General features: G+C 35.2%; 1 protein-coding gene across 4 annotated transcripts in view; it reads left to right on the top strand.

Moving 5' to 3' along the window:
* The window catches only part of LOC136829321 (uncharacterized), a 95,787-nt gene that overhangs the window by 62,214 nt on the left and 8,874 nt on the right, over positions 1-24,699 (top strand). For 3 of the 4 annotated variants that reach the window (XM_067087693.1, XM_067087692.1, XM_067087694.1), the window contains exons 3-6: positions 2,151-2,293; positions 4,063-4,225; positions 5,993-6,170; positions 19,541-19,661. In XM_067087693.1, the coding sequence (XP_066943794.1) occupies positions 2,151-2,293; positions 4,063-4,225; positions 5,993-6,170; positions 19,541-19,661 (605 nt within the window). Of the gene's footprint in view, positions 1-2,150; positions 2,294-4,062; positions 4,226-5,992; positions 6,171-19,540; positions 19,662-21,784; positions 21,848-24,699 lie in introns of all 4 variants that reach the window. The other variant, XM_067087691.1, reaches the window with a different exon arrangement.

The following is a 24,699-nucleotide window of genomic DNA, read 5'->3' as shown; positions in this document are numbered from 1 at the left end:
CACTAATAAAGTGGGCTTACAGGGTCCCTTCGGTCATTAGCTGCACCCATTTACTTTACCTCCATTCCAACCTCCGTTCTTGAGTCTTGCTGTTCAGCCTCTCTAAATATTACTTCTTAGGGGAACTGTGTTTTCTCCCAGTTCCACCCTTAGATCTCTGTACTTCATCTTTATTTTCCAATTATTGCTCCCCAATCACTCTAACTCCCTCTTTTCACTGTCTTAAGCGCTGACTAGTCGAAAGTGCCCCAGTGCTCGGCTTGACAGCCTAAATTTCATAAATCAAGTCATGAATCAGTAACTCATCATGTCGTGGTTCACAAAACATATCCTAGTTATGTGCCTAGTTTTTAAAAATATGCTCCTTGAAGATTTTTCAAACAGTCTGACCTACCTAAATATACAAATAGGCGTCCAAGTGGTGATTATGTTTGGTTAAGGAGAGTTTTAGCATTACCAGATTTAGATAAGTTCACCCCCTCGAGTGAGCACTGGCAATTCATTTTGACAACTGCATGATGTCCTCAGAGCACAATTAATTTTGATAATCTTGGTTGTTAGAAGTGTTTAACAAAACGTTACTTATAATGGCGCTAAATGTAGTAAGTTATATTAATTGTTATTTGTTGTTAAATATATACAGTAAAGTGCAGTCAGATCAGAGTATAGCTATTTGAATTCAATATCTTCATTTTCCACCTTTTTTCAGGCAAAGGCGGTGAATTCTTTGAACGCTTGCTGTAATAGATCATAGCCTTTGGGTGTGTTCTACAAGAATGTAAGCTCATTAATAATGACAGCAAAGGACACTTACCTTGAAACAGTAAATGTAGGGTAACACGGAAGACATATGTATATACAGTATATACACACACACACACACACACACACACACACACACACACACATACACATATATATATATATATATATATATATATATATATATATATATATATATATATATATATATATATATTGTGTGTGTGTATTTGTGTCTCTGTGAGGAGAAATGTTAAACGAAAAATGTTGAACCACTGTATCAGTGTTTATTATACATCCTACGGATCGCGTGGTACTATGCAAAATTATCGTTAGAGGACAAAAAAAATATTAGTCGATGAAGCCAAATGCTGGGGCGTTTTCAGCCGTTCAGCGCTTGAGACTGAATAGAAGAAGTTGTAGTGGTTTGATACAAAGATAAGGAGAGCCAGATCATGAATGAGATGAACTGCAGAAGTCTAAAGGTGACGCTGGAAAATATTCCACATTTGTACTAAGAAGTGCGGTCACAGTTAAAGAGGTTGGACAGTATCATGTAAGGAAGCGGGAATATAGGTAAAGTCAAATGCTGCAAAGTGGGTGCAGCTAATGTCAAAACCGCATAGCTACACATGAAACCTGTATGACTTTTAGAAACTCCCGCGTCTTACGGACACTCGATCTGTAGCAAGCATAAAAAACGAAATCCTCGAGGACTTAAAGTAGATTATATTAATAATTGAAAATGTAAGAAAATAAATTGCAGAAAATTTATCACAACTAAGTGTGGATCACTTCTCTGGATTGATGAGAAAGGAAGAGGGTGGTTGGGGGGGGGGTTCCTTTTGAGTGGCCTCTTCTTGCAGTAATGCGATGACGAGCTATGGAGGTGAAACTCGTCCCAGAATTCGTTTATTTGTAAGATGCTGTCTGCTCTGTAACCGTCTGACCCTGCATCTGACCATATTAGTTTGTTGAGCTTAGCGAATCAGTCTCGGAAAGCCATCGGCTTCGCTAACGCCGTCGGCAGATCTGGCCAAAAATAATGAAAAACAGTGATTTATTCGTGATTGAAGGCTTACTTTGCGTATGATATGGACGAATGGCCATAGAATGGTATAGTAACATCAGAAAATAAATTCCTTTAGGAGGTGTTAAGAAATATTCTAGAGAGAGAGAGAGAGAGAGAGAGAGAGAGAGAGAGAGAGAGAGAGAGAGAGAGAGAGAGAGAGAGATAGGAATGTTATTATAAGTGATGTATTGCCTAATTGGCACTTGCTGGCATGGAGAAAAAGTCAAACTTGAGCATTGTCTTGCCGTCAAAATGTGTTTTTCATATGCCAATATATCCGGCGAAATAATGAACATTATTTATCTCGCTCTTTCAGTATCCACAAGTATATTTCCATCACAAGGCCGTTCTCCCGTTCTGTCACACCGGGGAAGATAACGATGATGATTCTGGCAGCCTGGGCCTGGGCCATCTTCTACAACCTGACGCCTACTTCCCTCATAGGCCTCACTGACACAGGTAATTTCACAAGGATTCCGTAGTAGATTTAGAGCAACTACAGGGCCGTGCATATTTGAGTACCAAGTAGCATAGTAGGCCTAAGGTTGCTTTTAAATTAGTTACTTTTATTCATGCATTTAGTACTTATTGATTGATTGATTATGAAATTTAGGTCTTGAAGACCAGGTGCCGGAGACCATAAGGATTATTCAGCGCCGTAATGAAGGTAAAATATAGTACTTATTGATAAGTCGTAAAAACTTCATGACTTCTTTTCTGGTCACGTCATTGCTGTAGATTTGAGAGAAATTCTTAGACGATCACAGAAGAATGGCAGCAAAATATTTACATTTATGTTTTCATTGTTGGTGGGGTGTACAGTACATATCTACAGAGATTAGATCTTAATGGCTTCTTTTCAGCTCTGAAATATTTTATTGCAACTGGGGTTTGTCGATAGATATCCAAAGAATGAAATGCGTTTCATTTATAGGATTCACGTATCGTTTGGCTAATTTACCCGTTGTTTAAATGCATGAAATTATCAATTCGTTGATTTATCCTTATTGTTATTTTCTCTCCCATGTTTTATTTTTAATTTCTCCGTAAGCCTTTTGTTTTGCTCTAAGTGAATGTTTGACATATTTTGAATAATCCTACTATACAAACCGCATCTGCATCCACGTTATTTTTTCCTTTTTCGTGTAACAAAAAAAATCTACGGGTAATGAACTTACCGTGTATTAATCACAATGAACGAGAATACGCTGAGAAACTATCTAGTTGATATAAGTGCGATGCATTTGCCCAGTGAATTAAATATTGGCATTTGGAGTGAAAAGTGACCTAATGATGGTAATTACTAAATATCGTTTAAAAGTGCTTGTAAAGAATTTGATCTGTATCATTTTTAAATCCTTGTACAGCAGTATTAAAACAGTGACTGTGCTTGAATTTTTTGGATTATATTTTGTATGACGTATTTTAGTAAAGTGACGGAGCTTCCATTGGGTGTACCTTTGTTTTGTTTAGTTTGTTACGCTGGGTCATAAACACAGATATAAAATGACTGATGTTCTTGTTTGTATATTTGTTAATGTGTATACTTTACTTATTTATTTCCTCTTGTATTGTACTATATTTCTCATGGTTCTTTTTCCTCATTCTCGCATTCTCAAGAGGTTTGCACGGCACGTTATTCAATCTGAATGGGGTTTTACATTCTTACTAATTATATCGGTGCATGACTTGTTAACAAGTCGTACATTGCCTCCCTCTCTGACCAGACAATGTAATATCAATTGTATTTTCTCAGAATTTTGGCATTTTGATACAGTGTCGTCGGCATGTACAAGAGCCAGTAGACTTATATTCTTTTTTTTTCTAATTAAAATCCGCATTTTTTTTCAGGAACAAGTTTGTTTAACATAATATATAAACAAAAAATCAAATAAAGTTGCTAGAATCCCATACTGCATCACGCCAGTCCTATCTGCAAAGGAGGATAACTGAATTATTTTCCATCAACTATAAATTTACAAATTGTTACCTTTATGAAAAATGTGAATATTATCTGTTCCTCGCAAAAATTAATATTCTCAGTTATGATGATGTATTTACATGGAACAAACTAGACGGGACTTAAACTTACAAAGCAAGCTTTTACAGAGAAAACTTTGGTATATATAAAATCAAATAAAAAACAACCTCACGGAAAAACACCTTGATAATAATAACTTTCATGCAGCAGCTGTGTTTTGTTAGAGTGTTGTTATATTTCCCCACAGAGTATAAATTGGGCGCCTCCCAGTGTGGCCCTGCCATCCCCAGGGCCCTGTCGCAGTACATTCATTCGGCAATTAACACGACCGTCAATCTGGCACTTCCCATAACGATCATGACCTTCTGCTATTACCGCATCTTCAAGGAAGTGAAAGACCACTTAAAGAGGTTCGTGAAATTTTGCATATACTGTATATATAATATATATATATATATATATATATATATATATATATATATATATATAATTTATATAATATATAATATATACTGTATATATATATATATACACACACACATATATATATATATATAATACACACACACACATATATATGTATATATGAATGTCTTTTACTGTAATCCAACTGAACACTATGAAGATAAAATGGCCCATCAAAACACTAAATGCACGTTGTAACCATGTATTTCAAATACTTCTTTTGTATCCCTGTTCACTCGTGAATTATGGACAGATATATGACAAGAGTACAGTATATATTGGCCATATGCAGGTTTAGCAGTACTAAGTCGGTGGTATGTAGATGACCGTCGACTGGGATGGATGGAAACCAGTTTATTCCCTTGTGTTTTGGGCCTCGTTAGCTCCCGCTTGCGTCGGGTGTGGTGGGCGTATCCTCTGGAACACCTGCTTCAGAAGAGGCCTTGGGATTAACTCGTCGGTGAAATAAGATTACCAATGTCCTTGTATTTGTACATATTAGGGGTAAAGGCCGTACCATAAAAATTGGAGCGGGGCCGAGCTGGTTTTCAAAAGTAACAAAATTAAGATGATGGAATCTGCCGTCATCAGTCAAACCGACAATATGAACGTGTCAGGAGGACACTGGAAATCGGGTTTCACCGACGTATCCTAAGGCCTCTTCTCAAGCAGGCGTTCCAGCAGACATGCCCACCAGACTCGATGCAGACGGGAGATAAGATACCCAAAAACACAAGGGAATAACCTGTTTTCCATCCACTGTGGGTCAACGGGCATCTGAATGCCACCAACTCCAAGCTGTCACACCTGCATGTGCCACATTATACTCTTGTCACATATCAATTGTCCATATTTCAGCGGTGAACAGGGATGCAGAGTGCATGGTTGCAACGTGTATATAGTGTTGTTAAGGGCATTTTTATCTTCATTATGTATACATTATATACTGTATATATACATATATATATATAGATAGATAGATAGATAGATATATTCATATATATATATATATATAAATGATAAATATAATTTATATATGTATTTATAAATGATAAATAAAATATATATATATATATATATATATATATATATATATATATATATATATATATATATATATATATATATATATATATATATATATATATATAGAAGATAAAAAGGCCCATAAAACCACTATATAGACGTTGCATATATACATATAAAGTTTATAATTTTCTTAAAGATTTCATGCGACTAACTATCTTTTCATTAAGTTTTTACCTGACCAAATTAAACGTTTTTATATAATCTCCTGTTTCTGCCAATACTCTTAATTTTAGGACAGGCATCGAAAATGCAATTAAATTTATGATGTGAATTTACTTCATGAAAGGACTTTATTACCTATTCCAGAAACGATTAATTCTATAACGGTGCTTTTGAATATGTTGATTCTTTGCATTCATTTATTTTCAATATCAATGAAACCATTTTTTAATAATTAAATAAGATCTACGAATTGGTGCTTGTGAAATATATTTATATATATATATTGTATATATATATATATATATATAAACATATATAAATTTATTCATATATAAATTTGTAAATATTTTCTTTGTCAAATGTTAAATTCGTTCTCATGTTAGTTTTGCTGCATTTAGTTCTCTCTGGCGAAAGATAGTAATCAGAATCATTTCCCTTGCCCCGCGTGAATTCTACCACAGGATGCGCCATTTCGCCGACGAGAGCGCTTGCAACTCACTCATTGAGCAGAAGCAGATCACGGAGACGCTCTGCATCGTGCTCTCCGTGTTCGTGTTGTTCTGGCTGCCCTACATCGTCTACTCCATGTCACTAGCTCTCCTCGGCAAGAAGTACGTCCCGGTTATTGCCAACCCCATCGTAAGTAGGAGTCTTTAGGCTTAGAGTTGTTTTGTCTTTCGTACAGTTTTCCTCTTATTTTTATGCTTCGTAAGGAAACTTGGTAGCTTTTTCTTAGATCGTTGATGTTCTTATTTTTATATTTAATAAGAGGTAAATAGTTTTGCACCGCATGTGCGTAAGTATGTTCCGGTTTTTGCCAACATTTTTGCACCGGTTCTGCGTAAGTATGTTCCGGTTATTGCCAGCATTTTTGCACCGGTTCTGCGTAAGTATGTTCCGGTTTTTGCCAACATTTTTGCACCGGTTCTGCGTAAGTATGTTCCGGTTTTGCCAACATTTTTGCACCGGTTCTTCTGCGTAAGTATGTTCCGGTTATTGCCAACATTTTTGCACCGGTTCTGCGTAAGTATGTTCCGGTTTTTCCAACATTTTTGCACCGGTTCTGCGTAAGTATGTTCCGGTTTTTGCCAACATTTTTGCACCGGTTCTGCGTAAGTATGTTCCGGTTATTGCCAACATTTTTGCACCGGTTCTGCGTAAGTATGTTCCGGTTATTGCCAACATTTTTGCACCGGTTCTGCGTAAGTATGTTCCGGTTTTTGCCAACATTTTGCACCGGTTCTGCGTAAGTATGTTCCGGTTTTTGCCAACATTTTTGCACCGGTTCTGCGTATGTTCCTGCCAACATTTTTGCACCGGTTCTGCGTAAGTATGTTCCGGTTATTGCCAACATTTTTGCACCGGTTCTGCGTAAGTATGTTCCGGTTTTTGCCAACATTTTTGCACCGGTTCTGCGTAAGTATGTTCCGGTTATTGCCAACATTTTTGCACCGGTTCTGCGTAAGTATGTTCCGGTTATTGCCAACATTTTTGCACCGCATCTGCGTATGTATGTTCCGGTTTTTGCCAACATTTTTGCACCGGTTCTGCTTAAGTATGTTCTGGTTATTGCCAACATTTTTGCACCGCATCTGCTTATGTTCCGGTTACTGCCAACCCTTTTTAAGTGTCATCCTAAGTTATAAAGCTTCAAATAGTTTGTATCTCGCTTTCAGAGTCTACCTGAAAGCTCCGTTGCTTTGAAATAAAACAAAAGGTAAATTATTTTTTTCTGAGGATATTTTAAAGCAATTACGATCAGGATTGTGGCAATGTAATTTGCAAGATCTGTCTAAAGTTCTCAATACATACAGCCATAGTCATGTTGGTATCCCACATTAATGCTTATGCTTGTGTTTCTATGAAGTGGCGTTCATGTTCGGGACCTTGACTGCCGTAATTCAAGGTTAGTAATTAAATGCATAATAGAATTATTATTAAAGATTATTTAAATATATTGCAATGAAAAAGAAGAGAAAAGTAGTGGTAGATTAAGCAGGATAGTGTATGCTGAGACACTTTTATATTATGGAGGTGAAGACAGCAAAACCTTCTGACCTTGGTTATCAGTCTGAGTGCAGAAGGTATCTGTTCTTATTTTATTCTTTGAGAAACTCACACATGGCCTGGGTCATAAAAGCCTACTTGCTCCGCTGTAAGAAAGTTGCTTTTGAATGGATTTCTCTCATTAGGTGATGAGAGATCATCTTTTTCAAAAAGAAAACAGATTCAGTGATTCAGGAGGCAAATAGGAAGGCAGAAAATTCTTCACTCTGGAAAGGAATTGCACAAAAGATTGATTTATGTGCGGCATTTGTGAGTTGAGAACCCCAAGGAACAAATCATTTTCCCAGAAAAAGTAAAAGTGAGAAGGTCAGAGAAATGAAGTAACTGGTGTTGGTACACTGTCATTTCTTGACAAAAACGTAAAGCACAGTACATTTCATACAAGTTCAAGTGTATGAAACTGCAGCACTATATAAATATTACGCTAGCAAGGTAGGTACTTCTGAACGCAGCTGAGCTCGGAGGCGTGTTATTATATCAAAATCCAAAGTTTATTCCAGTTTTTTATTTTATTTTCTTTTTCAAATTCTTTTTGCTTGCGATTTTATATATACAAATATAAATATACATACATACATACATATATCACACATATGAGCGGAGCTATCTAAAATGATTGACCAGTGTTTGAAGTTTCGTCTCCATAGTTCAACTTTTTATATGTCTTTGTGACAACATGATTCTTATAAAAATGTGACCATTTCTTTTGCATTCCTTTTTAAAACTCTTCAGTTCCAAGTTAAAGAAGGAGATGACTACTACTGTGGGCTAGCACGCATCATAGAAATGGTTTTTCTTACCATCGTTGCTGTTCTTTCATTTATATTCTCATCTGTTATTTAATTTCTCTTTTCCTATTTTTTTAACCGTTTTTTCCTCTTTTTCTCATCAGGACATTCAGTTCCCTTGGTTTTGATTCGTTATTTTATTGTCTTTTGGGCGTGTTCTTAGGCTTGTGTGCGCCTTTTGAAAAAGATTCAGTCATATTTATCACATATCAGAGGCTATGTTGCATTCATGGACGCAAAGTCTCTCCCTCCCTGTCCCGCCCTTAGGCACATATACGCTGTTACGTGCTGTGACTTGTAATCATTAGTGCTGATAAGTGGTTTTAGTCTGTGAGAGAGCAGAACTTCGCAGCCATACGTAAATGAGGGGTGCTTGTTTGTTCTTATAATACGTGGGTGATTCCAGGGAGTCAAGCGAGTTGAACTGATAAGCTGTGATTACACAGAGGGAGAGAGAGCAAAGTAAAGGTAGTGGTATGCATAACGTTTTAAAAAAGAATTTGTTATATTCATAGAATTTAAGGTGGCAGAGAAGTTTACTGGGGCACTGTTTTTATTTTAAGATATTACTTGTCTTACACTATGTATGCATAGGTATGTATGTGTGTAAGAAATGCATACATACCGTACATACCTACATACACATACATATATATATATACACACATACACACATGTACAGTACATGTATATGTATATATATATATATATATATATATATATATATATATATATATATATATATATATATATATATATATATATATATATATATATATATATAAACTTTTACTAGATACATATGTAACTGTCGTAACCACAATGCTATCCTAATTTCTCGAGTTCTTGACAATTTTTTATAAACTTATCACTACTGTGCTTGAGATCCTAATGCTAGAATATGAAAATATTCCGACTCCAGTAACGCTCGTGGTTAGGTTGGTAACGTGACCTCGTTCTGATAACTCAGGATGCGGGTTCGCATCCTGCTGCGGGCGTCAGAATTTCTTCATATTCTAGCATTTGGGTCTCAGACTTTTTAGAGACTAAATATATATATATATATATATATATATATATATATATATATATATATATATATATATATATATATATATATATATATATATATATATATATATATATATATATATATATATATATATATATATATATATATATATATATATATATATATATATATATATATATATATATGTGTGTGTGTGTGTGTGTGTGTGTGTGTGTGTGTGTGTGTGTGTGTGTGTATAAGATTGAGATTCATTCACAAGCTTTTTCCCTATAGAGGTGTGGCCATAGGAGTTACATTTTCAGTTCTCAGCTATTATATGGGAATGCAGCTGGTAGCCTCCTGCCCTTCACACTGTGTGTAACCCACCACTGTTAACCAACTACAGATGCTAATTCTCTGCTTAGGTCAAATGAGGTACGGTGGGTTTCAGTGGATTGTTCCTATGTCGCGTTTTACCTTTTGCTGGTAATCGAAGTATTCCCGCCCTCTCGTTGGTGAGGCGTGTCAGGACCATAGGCCACAAGGACACACAATCACACACACACACACACACACACACACATACAGGGTGTAACACGAGTTTACGCAAATATTTTGGAAAATGAAAGAAAAAGTCATTCTGAGCAGAAAATGTTCTGTAAACATATGCATTTTAAGGCTTCGTTGGTCGGTGAGGGGAATTTTAAAATAACTGTTATCATTATCGCTGCTTTCATGAAATGGAGGTTGGTATTGGGAGGTCGGAGCAACCTGAAATGTGGGGTTGGGGGGACACAGAGAAGGAGGATGGAGCGATTAGGCCGATGTGAATAAAATACCTCCTAGGCAAATGCATTATTTAGATTTTGAAGGAAAAAATGCATGCATCATATAATCCCTTTCCTTCCCAAGCAGTGGTATTCATTGGACATCGATAAAAAAAAGAAAAGAAAGCCTAATTGAATCTCCCCTCCATCAAAGGGTGAAGTTAGATTGCTTGAAAGAAATAGAGTCATAATTAAATGAATATCAATCCACTTGCCTTATTAACTTCATCCCAACCCCCTCCCTCCCCACATCCCAGGCTACTCCGACCACCTTCCTTTACAAACCATCATCGCATGAAAGCAGCGCTAATGTTAACGGTTATTTTAAAATTCCCCTCACCGACGAACGAGGCCTTGAAATGCATTATATTCATAGAACATTTTCTGCTCAGAATGTCTTTTTCTTTCATTTCCCAAAATATTTGCATAAACTCGTGTTACACCATGTATATCTAGAAATGTGTGTATGTATAATTATATATATACATAATATATACACTATATATATATATATATATAAATAATTATTAGACATTGTATGTTTTTACAAACGTTCAGTGGTTTGTAAATTTTAAAAATACTTCGAAGGATCCGGCTGTTTATATTTGCCATTATTGTAAACGAGTAAGAATTAGAAAAATGTTCTCTCTCTCTCTCTCTCTCTCTCTCTCTCTCTCTCTCTCTCTCTCTCTCTCTCTCTCTCTCTCTCTCTCTCTCTCTTTAGAAATAGTATATATATATATATATATATATATATATATATATATATATATATATATATATATAATATATATAAAGTCTATATCTCAGGTGGGAAGTTTAACTAAAAATAAAAATTCGCGTAGAAGAAAGATACCACTAATTTTACTAGCGTTTTCCCACCAATTTCCAGTGCTGTGATAAGATTTTGTCAAAAAGAAGGCCAAGGTAGGAAACTGATTTTTCTGTTTTGAAAACAATGGACGAAATGCATTTGCTAAGAGCGTTTGGAAACCGCAGATCCTCTCCAAGGTTGCCTTCCAAAAATTTTCCATACTCAGATCCAGGATCCAGAGAATTACTTGTTGCCAGTTCTAAGACCCACCTCTGGTAAAATTTTCGCAAAAGTCGAGATACTGCATTTTGGGTAGTACTGACAAATACAAACAAACCATACACAAAAGAAACTCGTGTTGAAGGTAAATGTCGGGGAATCTTATGGAGTTCTACAACCTTTCTTATCCGCTTTACATCACGCCTTATTTTTATCAGCTTCTGGACAGTGTTTAGAGAATTGCTGAGAGCCTTAGAAACTATTCAAGTGTTCTGAAGTGCGAGTTGGAGAGGAAGATTCAAAAGAATAAGAGCTGAGATGTTGTTTAACAAATTGTCTGAAAATGGAAACATTTGAAGATCCGTGAAAACAGGTTCCTAGACAGACGTCATATCTTTAGAAATGCCACTTAAATTACGTGCCCCCCCCCAAAAAAAAAATAGGGTAACGACAAGTGATAATGATATATTGCAACGAGAAGCAAGTCAATCCGGTAGATGTTTCGATAACGAGATGTTTTAATACCCTAATGCAATTCTTCTTGTGTTTTAATGATTTACTCGCATTTTTTACCTGTTTATTAATTTGGTAACTTATTTCTTTTTTAATAAGTGATCTCTTCTTTCTGTATTGTCCATTACCTTCTGTTACTTCTTTCTAATGAACACCATATTCTTTTGGCAACTTGAATTTAAAGTCAATACCCCCCGTGGGCTTGTTCCATATGAATAGGATTCATGCACATGATACTGATAGATACTGACCTCAAACAAGGCTTAAATTAAACCGACTAGCGCAGTCCAGGCTGTAAAGAATTAGCCTGCTTTAAGCAAGTTAAATTCCCAAAGCATTTCACCTTTAAAACAGTTTCTTGATGCCTATGTGGGATTACCTATCTCCACTTCCAATATTGGTTTTCCCTAAACGCATGCGGCATGCAAAGGGCAGCTTTATTCCCGCGTAAGTTCTTTATTTAGTTCTTTATTTCTTTAAAGGATGTTGTTTTCGAAACATAATTCAAGCCTGTGCCGCTCTAACGCCAAATGAGGAGAAATCTGGCTTCCACCTCCATTGTGTCGTACGCTTGTGTCAGTTACTCATTTCCTTTATAATTCTTTGTTCTTTAGTAAAAGTACATGTGATAAGGATGACTTAGGAAGTTAAGGACAAACATGTGGGCGTAACTGTGAAAGAAAAATGTAAATTTAATGACTGAGCTCTCTGTATACTGCAATACTCGTGAAAATATATTAAAAAAAAACTGATGTAATTTATTAAAAAGACATTTTCCAGAACTCCTGTGGGAATATTACAGTGATTACCCCATTTTCTTAAGACGTACGTAAGAACCTTTTTCACGAATTCGATGTTTGAAGCAGATTTCAAAATGATGAAAATAAAGCTGTGTCTTTACAAGTTGTGATTCTCGGCTTATATTCCCACAGGAGTTCTGAAAAATGTCTTTTTGATAAATTACATCAGCTTTTTTCATATTTTATATTTTCACGAGTATTATAGTATATAGAGTGCTCAGTCATTTAATTACAATAAAAAAAATGTGGCTGATATTTACTCACCAAGTGAAGGAAATTGTTGGTTATTTATGTCAAAATATATTAAATTCAGCATATTAGTACAACATTATAATGGTTTACAAGATAGATAGGTAAAAAAATTATTCCACTGGTTTTTTTTAAGAAAGTAATAATCATTATTCTTTATTATTATCCGTAGATAACACCTATTCAAATGGAACAAGCCAACAGAGGCCATTGACTCGAAGTTCAAGCTTCCAAAGAATATGGTGTTTACTAGGAAGAAGTAAGAGGAAGTAAAGGGAAATACAAAAAGAAGAGTTCCAACTTATTAAAAAAGAAAATAAAGTAATAAACTAAGTAGATAAATAGATATATATTAAAATGCAAGGAGAATAGTATTAGGGTAGTAATGCATTGCATTTTCCCTTGAACTTCTGAAGTTCCAACTGCACAACATCCTCTGAAGGGAGGCTGTTCCACAGTCCAGCAGTGTGAGGAATGAAGGACCTCTGGAACTGAGACGTTCGACAGCGAGGCTAAACATTTACTGTGTACTGGTGCTGCTGTTCAGCGAATCTGGTTGCTCTCGGCAGATAAAGGGGCTCAGGGATTAATTCTGAACGTGAAAGATCTCTGTTGAAATTGCAGCTTATGAAAACGTGGCAAACGAGAGAACATCCGTCGATGGTCCAAGTCACAATAGGCCTGAATATTCTTGACCAACACTTCAAGGTCCAGGGAGTGAAGAAGATGTATGTTTTCAGAAAAAGAAAGAAAGACGTAAAACTGAAGAGCAGTCCTACTTTCCGGTAATGCGACTACTTTAAAAGGATGTTTATTGTATTCAACGCAGAGGTAGTGCTATTTTTCGAATATATATACATGTATATATTGATTGTTTCATTTAAATGTTCTCACAAATACAAAATATATATATATATATATAAATATTTATATAATATACTAATATAAATGTTTTTACAAATACTAATATATATTATATATATATATATATATATATATATATATATATATATATCTATTTGTGAAAACATTTAAATGAAACAATCAATATCTCTCTCTCTCTCTCTCTCTCTCTCTCTCTCTCTCTCTCTCTCTCTCTCTCTCTCTCTCTCTCTCTCTCTCTATATATATATATATATATATATATATATATATATATATATATATATATATATATATACACACATACATACTTACACAATATTTATGTGTGTGTGTAAGTGTGTATAATGAGTTTATGCGTAGAGAACGTCGTGAAGCAAAAACAGTAGAAGTTGCTCTTTGTGAATAGTTGTTTTAGAGGCCATACTTCAGACCTGTCATCGTGGGTCTCTACACAGATAAGGGTCTGTGCATCCGGAGGGGATAGCAGTCTAGCATCCTCTGGCTTCAGTTTATTTTCCACACTAGTGGAAGTATATACATACTTGAGATATGCACAGTACAATATTACAATATTATATATTATATATATATATATATATATATATATATATATATATATATATATATATAAAAGTTAATGTATATTTTTTGGCTTTATAGAAGTCCGAACTGGTTGACAGACCCAGACAAGATTTTGCACACGGCCTCATGTCAACCCAGAAACGTTTTTAACTCAAAAATCAAACCCCTACCCTGTGACAGACACAAAAACATGGACAAAACAATTTCATTTTTGCGTCACCTTTTCCTTCAGTTTTCTGGGTTTGTTCTCATTTTTCGCCTGATGCTTCACCTTTTCTCCTGACGCAGCCAGAAGTATGATTGACGTGCAACAATAAATCCCCCTATAACATCAATTTTTGATTAGGATTTGCGTAATATTTAATCTTAATTTATCATAATTGCTAATATAAATGTTAAGCATATACCTCACGGCTTGGTTGTATCGCTAAATTAAATATTTTTGGCTTCTTTACAAAACATATTTCATAGCTTTAAAGCAATGAACCCAAACCAGCAGATCCAAAGATTTTTTTTTTTAGTTGGCTTCCTCATTCACGCGTGTTAGTATAGCTGCTATCTCAGCGCGACGTGCAAGATGCATGGTGACAGAGTATCCTTTTTCTTTATTAGTTCAAATGCGAATTTTCTCATTAATTCGATCGTTTCGTCTTCGCTTTTACCTTCGGAATCCGTTATAGCGGCTACTTCATAGCGTCACAATGATGTATATCGTTATAAATTCGGTTTCAATGAGGCTTATCGGGTGTTTTGGCAACAAACTTCACTACATTCCTGATGCTGGCAGGTACGGTCTGCCGCAACAAGTGTGAAAAAAATATTCACACCCTTTTGAGGGGTTTATTGTGGTCAGATATATTATTTTCTTATATGATTCATTGATCAATATTATCGGTCATTTGCATATTAAATATGTATGTTTATATAACAATGACAATTGAGGGCCATGAAAGAATGGTTGTTTTACATCGAATCATGAAGAAGCGAATCCATATACAGTGGCACTGTACATGTTTTAACGGCCTTCAATAGGTATTTTAAGATTCTCAGGTTATTCACGAAGAACGGCGCATCCATTTTTCTACGTTTCTTTTCGACTTAAGGCGGAACTTCTAATGAATTTGAGGACTGGACTTCAATTTAACTTTGTTGAACTTCTGAACTGGACATCTATTTAACTTTATTTAACGTCAGCTGGGCTAGATTTGTATTTACCTTCCATTGAACTTCAGGTCTGGATGTCTATGTACCGTTTCGTCAACTTCTGGGTTGATCATCTACTTAACTTGAGTTAAACTTCAGGACTGGACTTCAGAGTAACTTCTACTGAACTGCGGAAGGGGACTTCAGTTTAACTTTAGAACAGAACTTCAATTTAGCTTCTGTTGAACTCTAGGGTTAGACTTCTGTTTACCTTATGCTGTATTGAAATGCAAGGCTGGACAAGTGTTATAAGGCTAGTCGAACTTTGGGTTGGACGTCTATTTTGCTGGTAGTGAGCTTCACGGGCGGACACCTGTTTAGCTTCTATTGAACATCTTGGCTGGAAATCTGGCTAACTTTACTTGAACTTCAGGGCTTAGACACTTGTTTAATTTGTATTGAATGTAAGGGCTGGATACCGGTCTAACTCATATTGAACTTATGGGCTGGAGACCTCTCTAACTTGCATTGAATTTGAGGGCTGGACACTTGTTTAACTTGTATCGAACTTGAGGGCTGGACACCTGTTTAACGTGTATTGAACTTATCTTGAGGGTGAGGCACCTGTCTAACTTGTAATGAACTTACCAGCTGAACACCTATTTAGCTTGTATTGAATTTACCAGCTGAACACCTATTTAACTTATATTGAACTTACCAGCTGAACACCTATTTAGCTTGTTTTGAACTTAATGGATGGACACCTGTTTCCGTATTGGACTTAAGGGCTGGACACCTGTTTAATAGGTGTTGAACTTAAAGACTGGACCCATGTTAAACTTTTATTGGACTTGAAGGCTGGACATCTGTTTAAATCCCTATTGAAATTTGGTTTTGGATGTCTACTTAACTAATATTAAGCTTCACGGCTGAGCATCAGCTCAACTTCTATTGCTGCAGGGCAAGACAACTGTTTAACTTTTAATTTCAGAACTGGGCATCTGCCAACATTCATTGTACCAAGGGGTTGACAAGTGTTTAGCTAATATAAAACATCAGGGCTGCAAAATCTTGTTAACTTCTATATTGAAACTTTAGGAATGAACATTAGTTTAGCCTCTATTGAACTTCAAGTGTGGACATTTGCATAGCCAATACTAAACTTCATTGCTGAACAGCTGCTTAAATGTTACTGAAATTCAGGGTTGGGCATCTGTTGAACTTCAGGGGTTGATATCTGTTAAACTTCTACTGAACTTCAGGGCTAGTCATCTGTTTATTTTCTGTTGAACTTCCGGACTGGACATTGGTGTATCCAATTTTGAACTTCATTGCTGGAGATCTATTTAACTTCTACTGAGTTTCAGTGATGGGTATCTGATTAACTTTTATTGTGACTTTAGTGATGGCCGGCTATTAAGTTGCATTGAACTTCATGGCTGGACTCACAATTAACTTCTACTGGACTTCAGGCTAGACATCTGTTCAACTTCTGTTTAACTTCAGGGATAGCTATTTTTACTAATATTGAACTTCAGTGCTGCACATATTTTTGACTTCTATTAGACTTCAGAGCAGGGCACCTGTTTGATTAATTTCTTTTGTGTTTTAGGGCTGGACTAGATAACGGCACAGAGTTATACTTCCTGTCGAGCTTTTATTAAAAAAAAAAATGCATTTAAGATATGGTTTGGTGATAAATATTTTGCTATGATCAAATCAGCCGTAGGACCATATTTTTAAGCATTGAAAATTACCTATCGTGTACATATTTTGGGATCGATGAAATTCAGTGCTCAGATGCGTATTTTGAGAAAATAATCTCTTACTTATTTTGAAACTGAAAATCAGCGATCTGAAACATATTGTTAAACGATGAAGGCTAGTGATCGGATTCATACTTGGAAGGGTTGAATTCAGCAATTGGATGCATATTTCGGAGCGATGAAATCCGAGATCGGATACTTATTTTGAAACTATAAAGTCAGTGATCGCATAAACATACTGAAGCGATGTAAACTATCAATCGCTTGGGGTTCGGATGCACATTAGGAAGCGAAGAAATTTAAAGGTCTGTTTCCTGTCCATACTTTAAGATGATGCAAATCAGGGATCGAGAATGATTACTGAAAGGTATAACACTGACTGCAAAACCTTGCAATTAAAGCACTGTGGCATTTGGCGTGAGCAACTGGGTCCCTGCCGAACTCGCTTTATCAACCAGACCTCCCAGCAGGCATGGCTGAGTACGAGGACTCTCCGATGCTCTCTGTAAGCTGTGAGATATTTTAAAGAACCCGTGGGGATCATTTGGACTTTGCTTTGATTTGTTCTTTTCATCATTTTGTAATTTGTTATTTTATCGAAATCTTTCTGTATAGTGTGGATTAGCAAAAGGACTGGTTTTGTTGCTTTCTAAGTATTTTATCAAAAACTTACCGAGAAATTGTGTTTTCGTGTTACCTCATTTCTGAGTTGAAGTTTCCTTATTTTTTATATCGTGACAAAAATATATTTGGAAATGGTATACACTGTAAACTGATCGTTGAACGCACCATGTTAACCAACACCTGGGAAATGTCTTTGTAAATGTCAAACTAAACGATAAATTTGATGATAGAAAGCAAGTTTAACGTGCAGGCGACAATGGGTTACATTGAGTCTTGAAGACCATTGGAAAGAGTTGAGTGAACAGAGTTTAAAAGCAAGTATGTTAGACTAGGAAAGGGCTGTAGAATGTCTGTCCCTTCGACCTGAGCTGTCAAAAGTATAAATATCTCATCGCACATGACTCTTCGTAGGTCGCTAAATGGGAATTATCTCTAGGATTACCTACAACCAAAATTTCTGAGTCACCATAGCTACTAGACGCACGTAACGGATGCCCTTCCGTTAAAAATAACAACAAAATTGGACAGAGTCTGTGTTCACTCATGATAGTTTCTTTGTCTGATTGCTTTCACGAAAATGTTTCACAGAATGTTAGTGGAGGAAATCATAAAGTTTTTGGCAAGTGTTGGCTATAGAACAAAGAAACAGGATCCGCAATATGCTGTATGTGTAGTTATTTACTTATTTACAATCTCTCTTAGTGCTTTTTGAGGAGTTGGATGTAGACAGTATGATGAAACATTCTTCAGCTTACCAGAGGAGTCAGTGAATGTATATTGCCCCAAAAAAAGATTTATAATTTTTATTTTTAATTTCGTTTTTTATTCGGAGTTTTAAGAGGAATATCCTTGTTATGTGGCTGCGAAGAAATAATTTAGGAAAGCTTAATTTTTTTTTTGTTTACTTACTACCGTCACGCTTCATTTTTTCCATGTCTCCATCAGCCATGAATAGAAAATGAAAAATTTTAGGGCTAATCGACCTTTGCATAAAGAATGCTTTCTACATTAATATGCACAACAAGCAAACACTCGACTTTAGCGTTTAAACCCCCCCCTCACTTTTTTTTTTAATAAAAATTAACAAATATTGAACTTCAGTGCTGCACATATTATTGACTTCTATATTAGACTTCAGAGCAGGGCACTTATTTAATTTCTTTTGAGTTTTAGGGCTGGATAAATATTTTGCTGTGATAAAATCAGCCGTAAGATTTTTAAATGTCCAAAATATTATTATAACTTAACGAAGCCCTAGCGCATGATATAATAAAATCTTAGGGGAGGTTATTTATGATCGAGCAGCCTGTGAGTCGGTTTCTTATATTGTGAAATGTTGCTTCCACGTTATTAGCTGATTTGCTTGATACAGATGACGGTTTACATTTCTCTTTTTTTATTTTTCTCAGATGCCTGCCCCCGTAGGTTCTTCGCAGTCCCTTCGGCCCCTGGCTTGCAACCCCTTTCATTCCTTTTACTGTACCTCCGTTCATATTGTCTTCCGTCTTCTTTCTAACCCCTCCTAACGGTTTTTTCACAGGGCAACTACGAGGTTTTCCTCTTGTGACACCTTTAAAGTCTCCTATACTCTCAATTTCCCTTTCAGCCCTGAATGACGTCATAGGTCCCAGCGCTTTACCCAGACTTGTCCTAAATTTTACACTCTAATTCTCCAATTCTCAGATGCGTGATAAAATTATGATTTCTTTCATGTTCTCAGGCTTACATGTTCGGGTACATGAATTCCGCCTGCAATCCCATCATCTACGCTCTGCGCTCGCCTTCCTTCCGACGCGGGTTCAAAGAAATCATTTGCGGAGCCGAACAGCGTGGGTTCTCAGGTAAGGCTTTGGGTGCGACGTTTATGTCGTTCATTTGTTTCTCATTTTTTTTCTGCCAGTTCATTTTTTTTTCTTTCAGAGAAAGACTTAAAGTGTTATGACATTTACTGTAATCTTCCTCTTGTCAGTCAGTAGCTATATAAGGAAGAAAAATAATAAGAGGTTCTTCAGTGAAGTATCTTGTCGGATAAGTCAAAATGACTGAGAAGGACTCTTCTGAAAAATTTCATTTTATCCATATGCACACACACACACACACATATACATTATATATGTATGTATATATATATATATATATATATATATATATATATATATATATATATATATATACACATATATATATATATATATATATATATATATATATATATATATATATATATATATATATATATTTATATTTATACACACACACACACACACACACATATATATATATATACACTGTATGTGTGTGTGCGTAATAATAAGACTTAATTTAATTTTTTAACTTCAGTTTCTGGTTTCCAAAAAATTTTTTTATAGCTGGAGAATGCAATTGGCAAGTTATTCATTTTAGGCTGATCTACAAAACTCATTAATTCGTCAGAGCATAAAACTGACTGCCTCAGCAGTTCAGCATGCAGGGAACAAGAATGTGAAAACATCAGCTTATTCACTTCACTTTAAGACCTGGAGATTAGGCAAAATATAAATAATTTGACATTTTAAAATACGATTTATCATAGTGGGCAATTTGAATATCTTTTATGCCTTGGATTAATTATTGATTGCCTTGATGCTGCTGGGTAGTAAATGTTAAAATTTCCCAAATAAATCACTTTAGAAATTATTGTATTTCCAGCGTCGATAACCATCGCTGGAAATACAGTAATTTCTAAAGTATTTATTTGAGAAATGATAAGACCCAGGAAATCGACCTCAATTTAGAAGCGTAAGTAGTTTTACAAACCTCAGTATTTGGAAGACATTATTTCACGTCAGGATGAATAATGGGACGCAGAGGATTTAAATAGTGTTTTCTGAACTCTCAAGAAACTATTTTAATGGTGTTATTTGAAATTTCATTTATTGCTGTAGGAAGTACTGAGCTAACACCTTGAGCTAAGAAGAATTCAATTTTATTCGATCCCGGAAAAGATGCATATATGAGTTTTCCTGTTGAAATTTAAATTTCTATTAAATTCTATATAGATGTCATTTGTTGCAGTCTGAAGAGATTAACGAAAGTGGTCCATCGTATAAGGAATCGGCTTGTGACGATTCGATTTACGTTAAACCCAGGAAAGAGTCTGTTTGTTACTTCACTCCGAATTCTTGTGTGTTGATCGGTCAATGTTAGATGTCATTTATGGCGGTGTAGCACTTAACGAAAACCTTCGTTGTTGTTGTGTGGATTAATGTGGCCTTATGCCAGCACGGCTCTTGCTCCTGGAGCAGTCCGTAAGAAAATCTTCGAACGTGTGTGGATATGACAGATGAAGATTCGATTCTGTGTAATTTTAGGACGAAATTGTGTGCTAATTTTTATAATATCTCTGGTTGTGATGAAGACCTGTCGTAGCGACGTGTTTTTACGCAGTTAATCCCGAAAATCAGTGAGGATTTAATGTTTTATTAGTTGATGTTTACATACTGATACTAATAAACATTAAGTTCTATTAAAAACGTTCCTGGTAATGGTATTTTCAGGATTATGAAATTAGTAAATAACTATCGTAATGAATAACCCTTATGCAGTGCTTGCATTGTATAACATACCTGTATAATGTGTGAATAACTAGACGTTTCAAGGGAAAAAGTAACATTACTGTATCTCCGTGTTGTTATTAACATGCCCTTTGAATATTCATTGTACTTGATGGTGAAACTCTTGTTTTTAATAATTTACCAGGTACGTTAAGTTGTTTAAGTCTATCGCAAGAATTCTTTACGATTCGGCATTTTGATAATTATATATGAATGAAATACGAAAGCTATCAGTTGCTGTAATATTACTCTCTATATTTGTCAGTAAAATTTATGATATGATATAACAGTTTCTACACCTTTTGATGATTTGTTCGTAATATTGACATGCGAAAAATGGCAATAGCTGCGATGCATATAATATATTGCAGCAGGTTCGTATAGCGGGGGATCCTGCTCCCGGGGACTGTCGACGTCGAGGAAGCCAGTGACTGGTAAGGATTATTCGCTGGTGTTGATTACTGATGACGTGACGTCTCGTGTTTGCACTGGTAATTGCGGTCTCACAAGAACACGTTTTCTGGCAGTTTTTAGCATCTTGCCGCCAAGCTTTTCGCCCAGTAGACTTCCTTTTTTTTTTTTTTTTTTTTTTTTTTAATGGTGCAAAGTGGCTGTAGCACATTTTCGTCAAGGGTTTTTGTTGATTGATATATTTGATTATGGGAATTAGAATCTTAGTTGGACTTCTTCCATTTTACAGCCTTACTTAAAACTTGGGGCAAGATTTAGGGGCAAGATGCTACGTAAATGCAAGAAAACTTGCCGTTTTGATTCCTTGGGGATTTTTAATATTTATTTTATTTTATTTTATTTTATTTTTTTTTTTTTTGCTAGCTTTGGAATTTACAACTGTTCGGTTGTGTATCCGCAAAGTATTAAAGATCTTGATGTCTGTCCTTGCTACTTAATCCATGATCTGAAGAATATTGTTAAGATCTTGACTAAACCTTTCAGTAGCTGTGCAACGTAGTTAATCTTCAAGCGTGTGTTTGTAAAGTAGCTAAACGCTTAAACTAATCTTTTGTCTCAGCAAGTTGTTAAAACGTTTATGTAAATTACTAAATTGTCCGCGTCATTGTTCGGCTGGTCAGCTATTCTGCTTGTCTCGTCTACGAAAACTCGATCGACACATCCTCGAGTTCCGTCGTAGACTTTGTGGTAATGCTGGAATTTCTTAGTGTCTGTGCAAGTTGCGCTGTCATTTAATGCCCCTCGGTAAAAATCTTACACCATTTAATTTTTACCTGGTAAAATCTTCCGTCATTTAATGCCTCTGTGTCAGCATCTTCTATTAGCTAATGCTTTTGTGTCAATCTTCTGTGGTCTATGTAAGCTGCGCTGCCCAACTTCTGCTAAGAATACGGAAATCTTTGCGTTTGACCTTCTGTAGGAAACAAGTGTAGTGTTTTGATTAAATTCCTTAACATTTGGTAGCCATAGCTCCTTATAAGTAGGCCTTGCTTTCACAACTTATTCTGTCAGAGTATACGTTCCTGGAGTCAGGGGAAAAACTCTTTTACGTAACATTCGCGGTAATCATTTTAGGCAATGTCCAGTACTGTAGCTGTAAACCCTTTTATTTAGTTGTGCAGACTTGATGCATATTTTTTATTTATTTATTTATTTTTTTTAATATTTCTAGACGAGGAAAATTTCTGCATTAAGTCCCGCAACTAAAATTGTTGAAGCTAATATAATATAATAAATGCTTCATCCAACTATTTTGCTTCTCACTATCTTACCGTTTTCATTCTTTCGATTATTTATCTAGAAAAGATAAATGAAGTATACAAAAGTCAGTATACTAAACTGGTTGCTTTGTTAAGGAGGTCAGTTGCATTTGCTTACTGTTAGGTTTCTTGGTGTAAATGTTCATACCTTAAGTCCCCTGTGATATATATAAATTATATATATATATATATATATATATATATATATATATATATATATATATATATATATATTATATTATATATATACTTAATAAATTACTTCACTTCGATTGAGACAAAGAGAGCATGGTGGCAAAAACGACAAGGCCAGTCGAGTTTTTCACATAAATGAGAAATTTTGGGAAACCTACAGTTTTTAGATGATTTTAACGGAGGTTAAAGTCTGCAGTTGTCCCAAAAATTTCGTACATTTGAACTAATAGCTGTGTAAAAGTAAAAATACTTTATTTATATGCATTATGTCGCTTCCATTTCTGTTTTCATTGCATTTCTGCATATGCTTAGTATTAAGCTTAAGAAAAGGAACTTGGCCACTATCTGAGAACCGAAAGGCTCTTAGGAGCCAACCTATACTAAGGGTTATTTATGTGTGTGTGTGAGCGTGTTTGATTTAGAACACAGTTTTTGATACTTGGCTATCTCTGAATCTCAATAAGCCATCGACCTGATGCACAGTAATAAATAATGGGAGTCTGTTAACTAGTTCAAATTATATTAGGTGATCAGTTCGTAAATGCTCTTTCTTTTAAGTTGGATGTGATCATGTCTGTTTGTGGGGTATACACACGCGGTTTAGGTAATTCAGGTATTTTTACAGTTTTTTTTTTACCATTTAAGTAATTTTTCACAACAAAGAATTAAGTTGAAACTGCTTAGTGTGTATAACATTGTGTGTATTGACAGATTGTATGGATGAAATATAGCATTGTTCAAAGAAATTAGTTAGTCGTTACTTGAAGATTATATTATATGAAGGAAAATGTTTGTTTTTAAGCATCTCCATTTAACCTTTTTTGACACCATGCAGTTCAAGTTTAGTACTTTAAAACAGTACTGAAGTCATTAATAAGGAATTAAAAAATGAATAAAATACTGTACTTTTAGGCGTCTAGAATCGAAATTTTGAAAAATTTACGTTTTCAGTTTAGCTTTTCAAATAATCCTCTCCACCTTTGATGACAGAGATAATTTTACTAGATATAGAACTGAAATAAGCAAGAAATTCGGACTTTCTAGAAAGATTTGACGATGCAGTTTCACAAAACGTTTGTTTGAAAGAAACGTCGTGATACAGTAACAGTGACCGCAACTTCCTTTGTAATTTTGAAGATATTTAGCTCTTCCAAAGTTCCTCTTGGTCGAAAATTCAGTTTTGAGTTCACAAGCTCGTAACAGGGATAAAAATCCACTTTTGAGTTTGAAGTCCATTATTGGCTCAGTTTCCATTTTGAATTAAAAATTTTACTGCTTTATAAAGTTCATTTACAATTGAAACTGCATTTTGAGTTAATTTGAATTTAAATGCCAGTTTGGATTCAAATGTGATTTCGATT

Source organism: Macrobrachium rosenbergii, chromosome 44 (genome assembly GCF_040412425.1).
Source record: "Macrobrachium rosenbergii isolate ZJJX-2024 chromosome 44, ASM4041242v1, whole genome shotgun sequence".
Taxonomy (NCBI): Eukaryota; Metazoa; Arthropoda; class Malacostraca; order Decapoda; family Palaemonidae; genus Macrobrachium; species Macrobrachium rosenbergii.
Note: the sequence above shows the minus strand (reverse complement) of the source record. Positions and strands in the feature narration are given on the sequence as shown.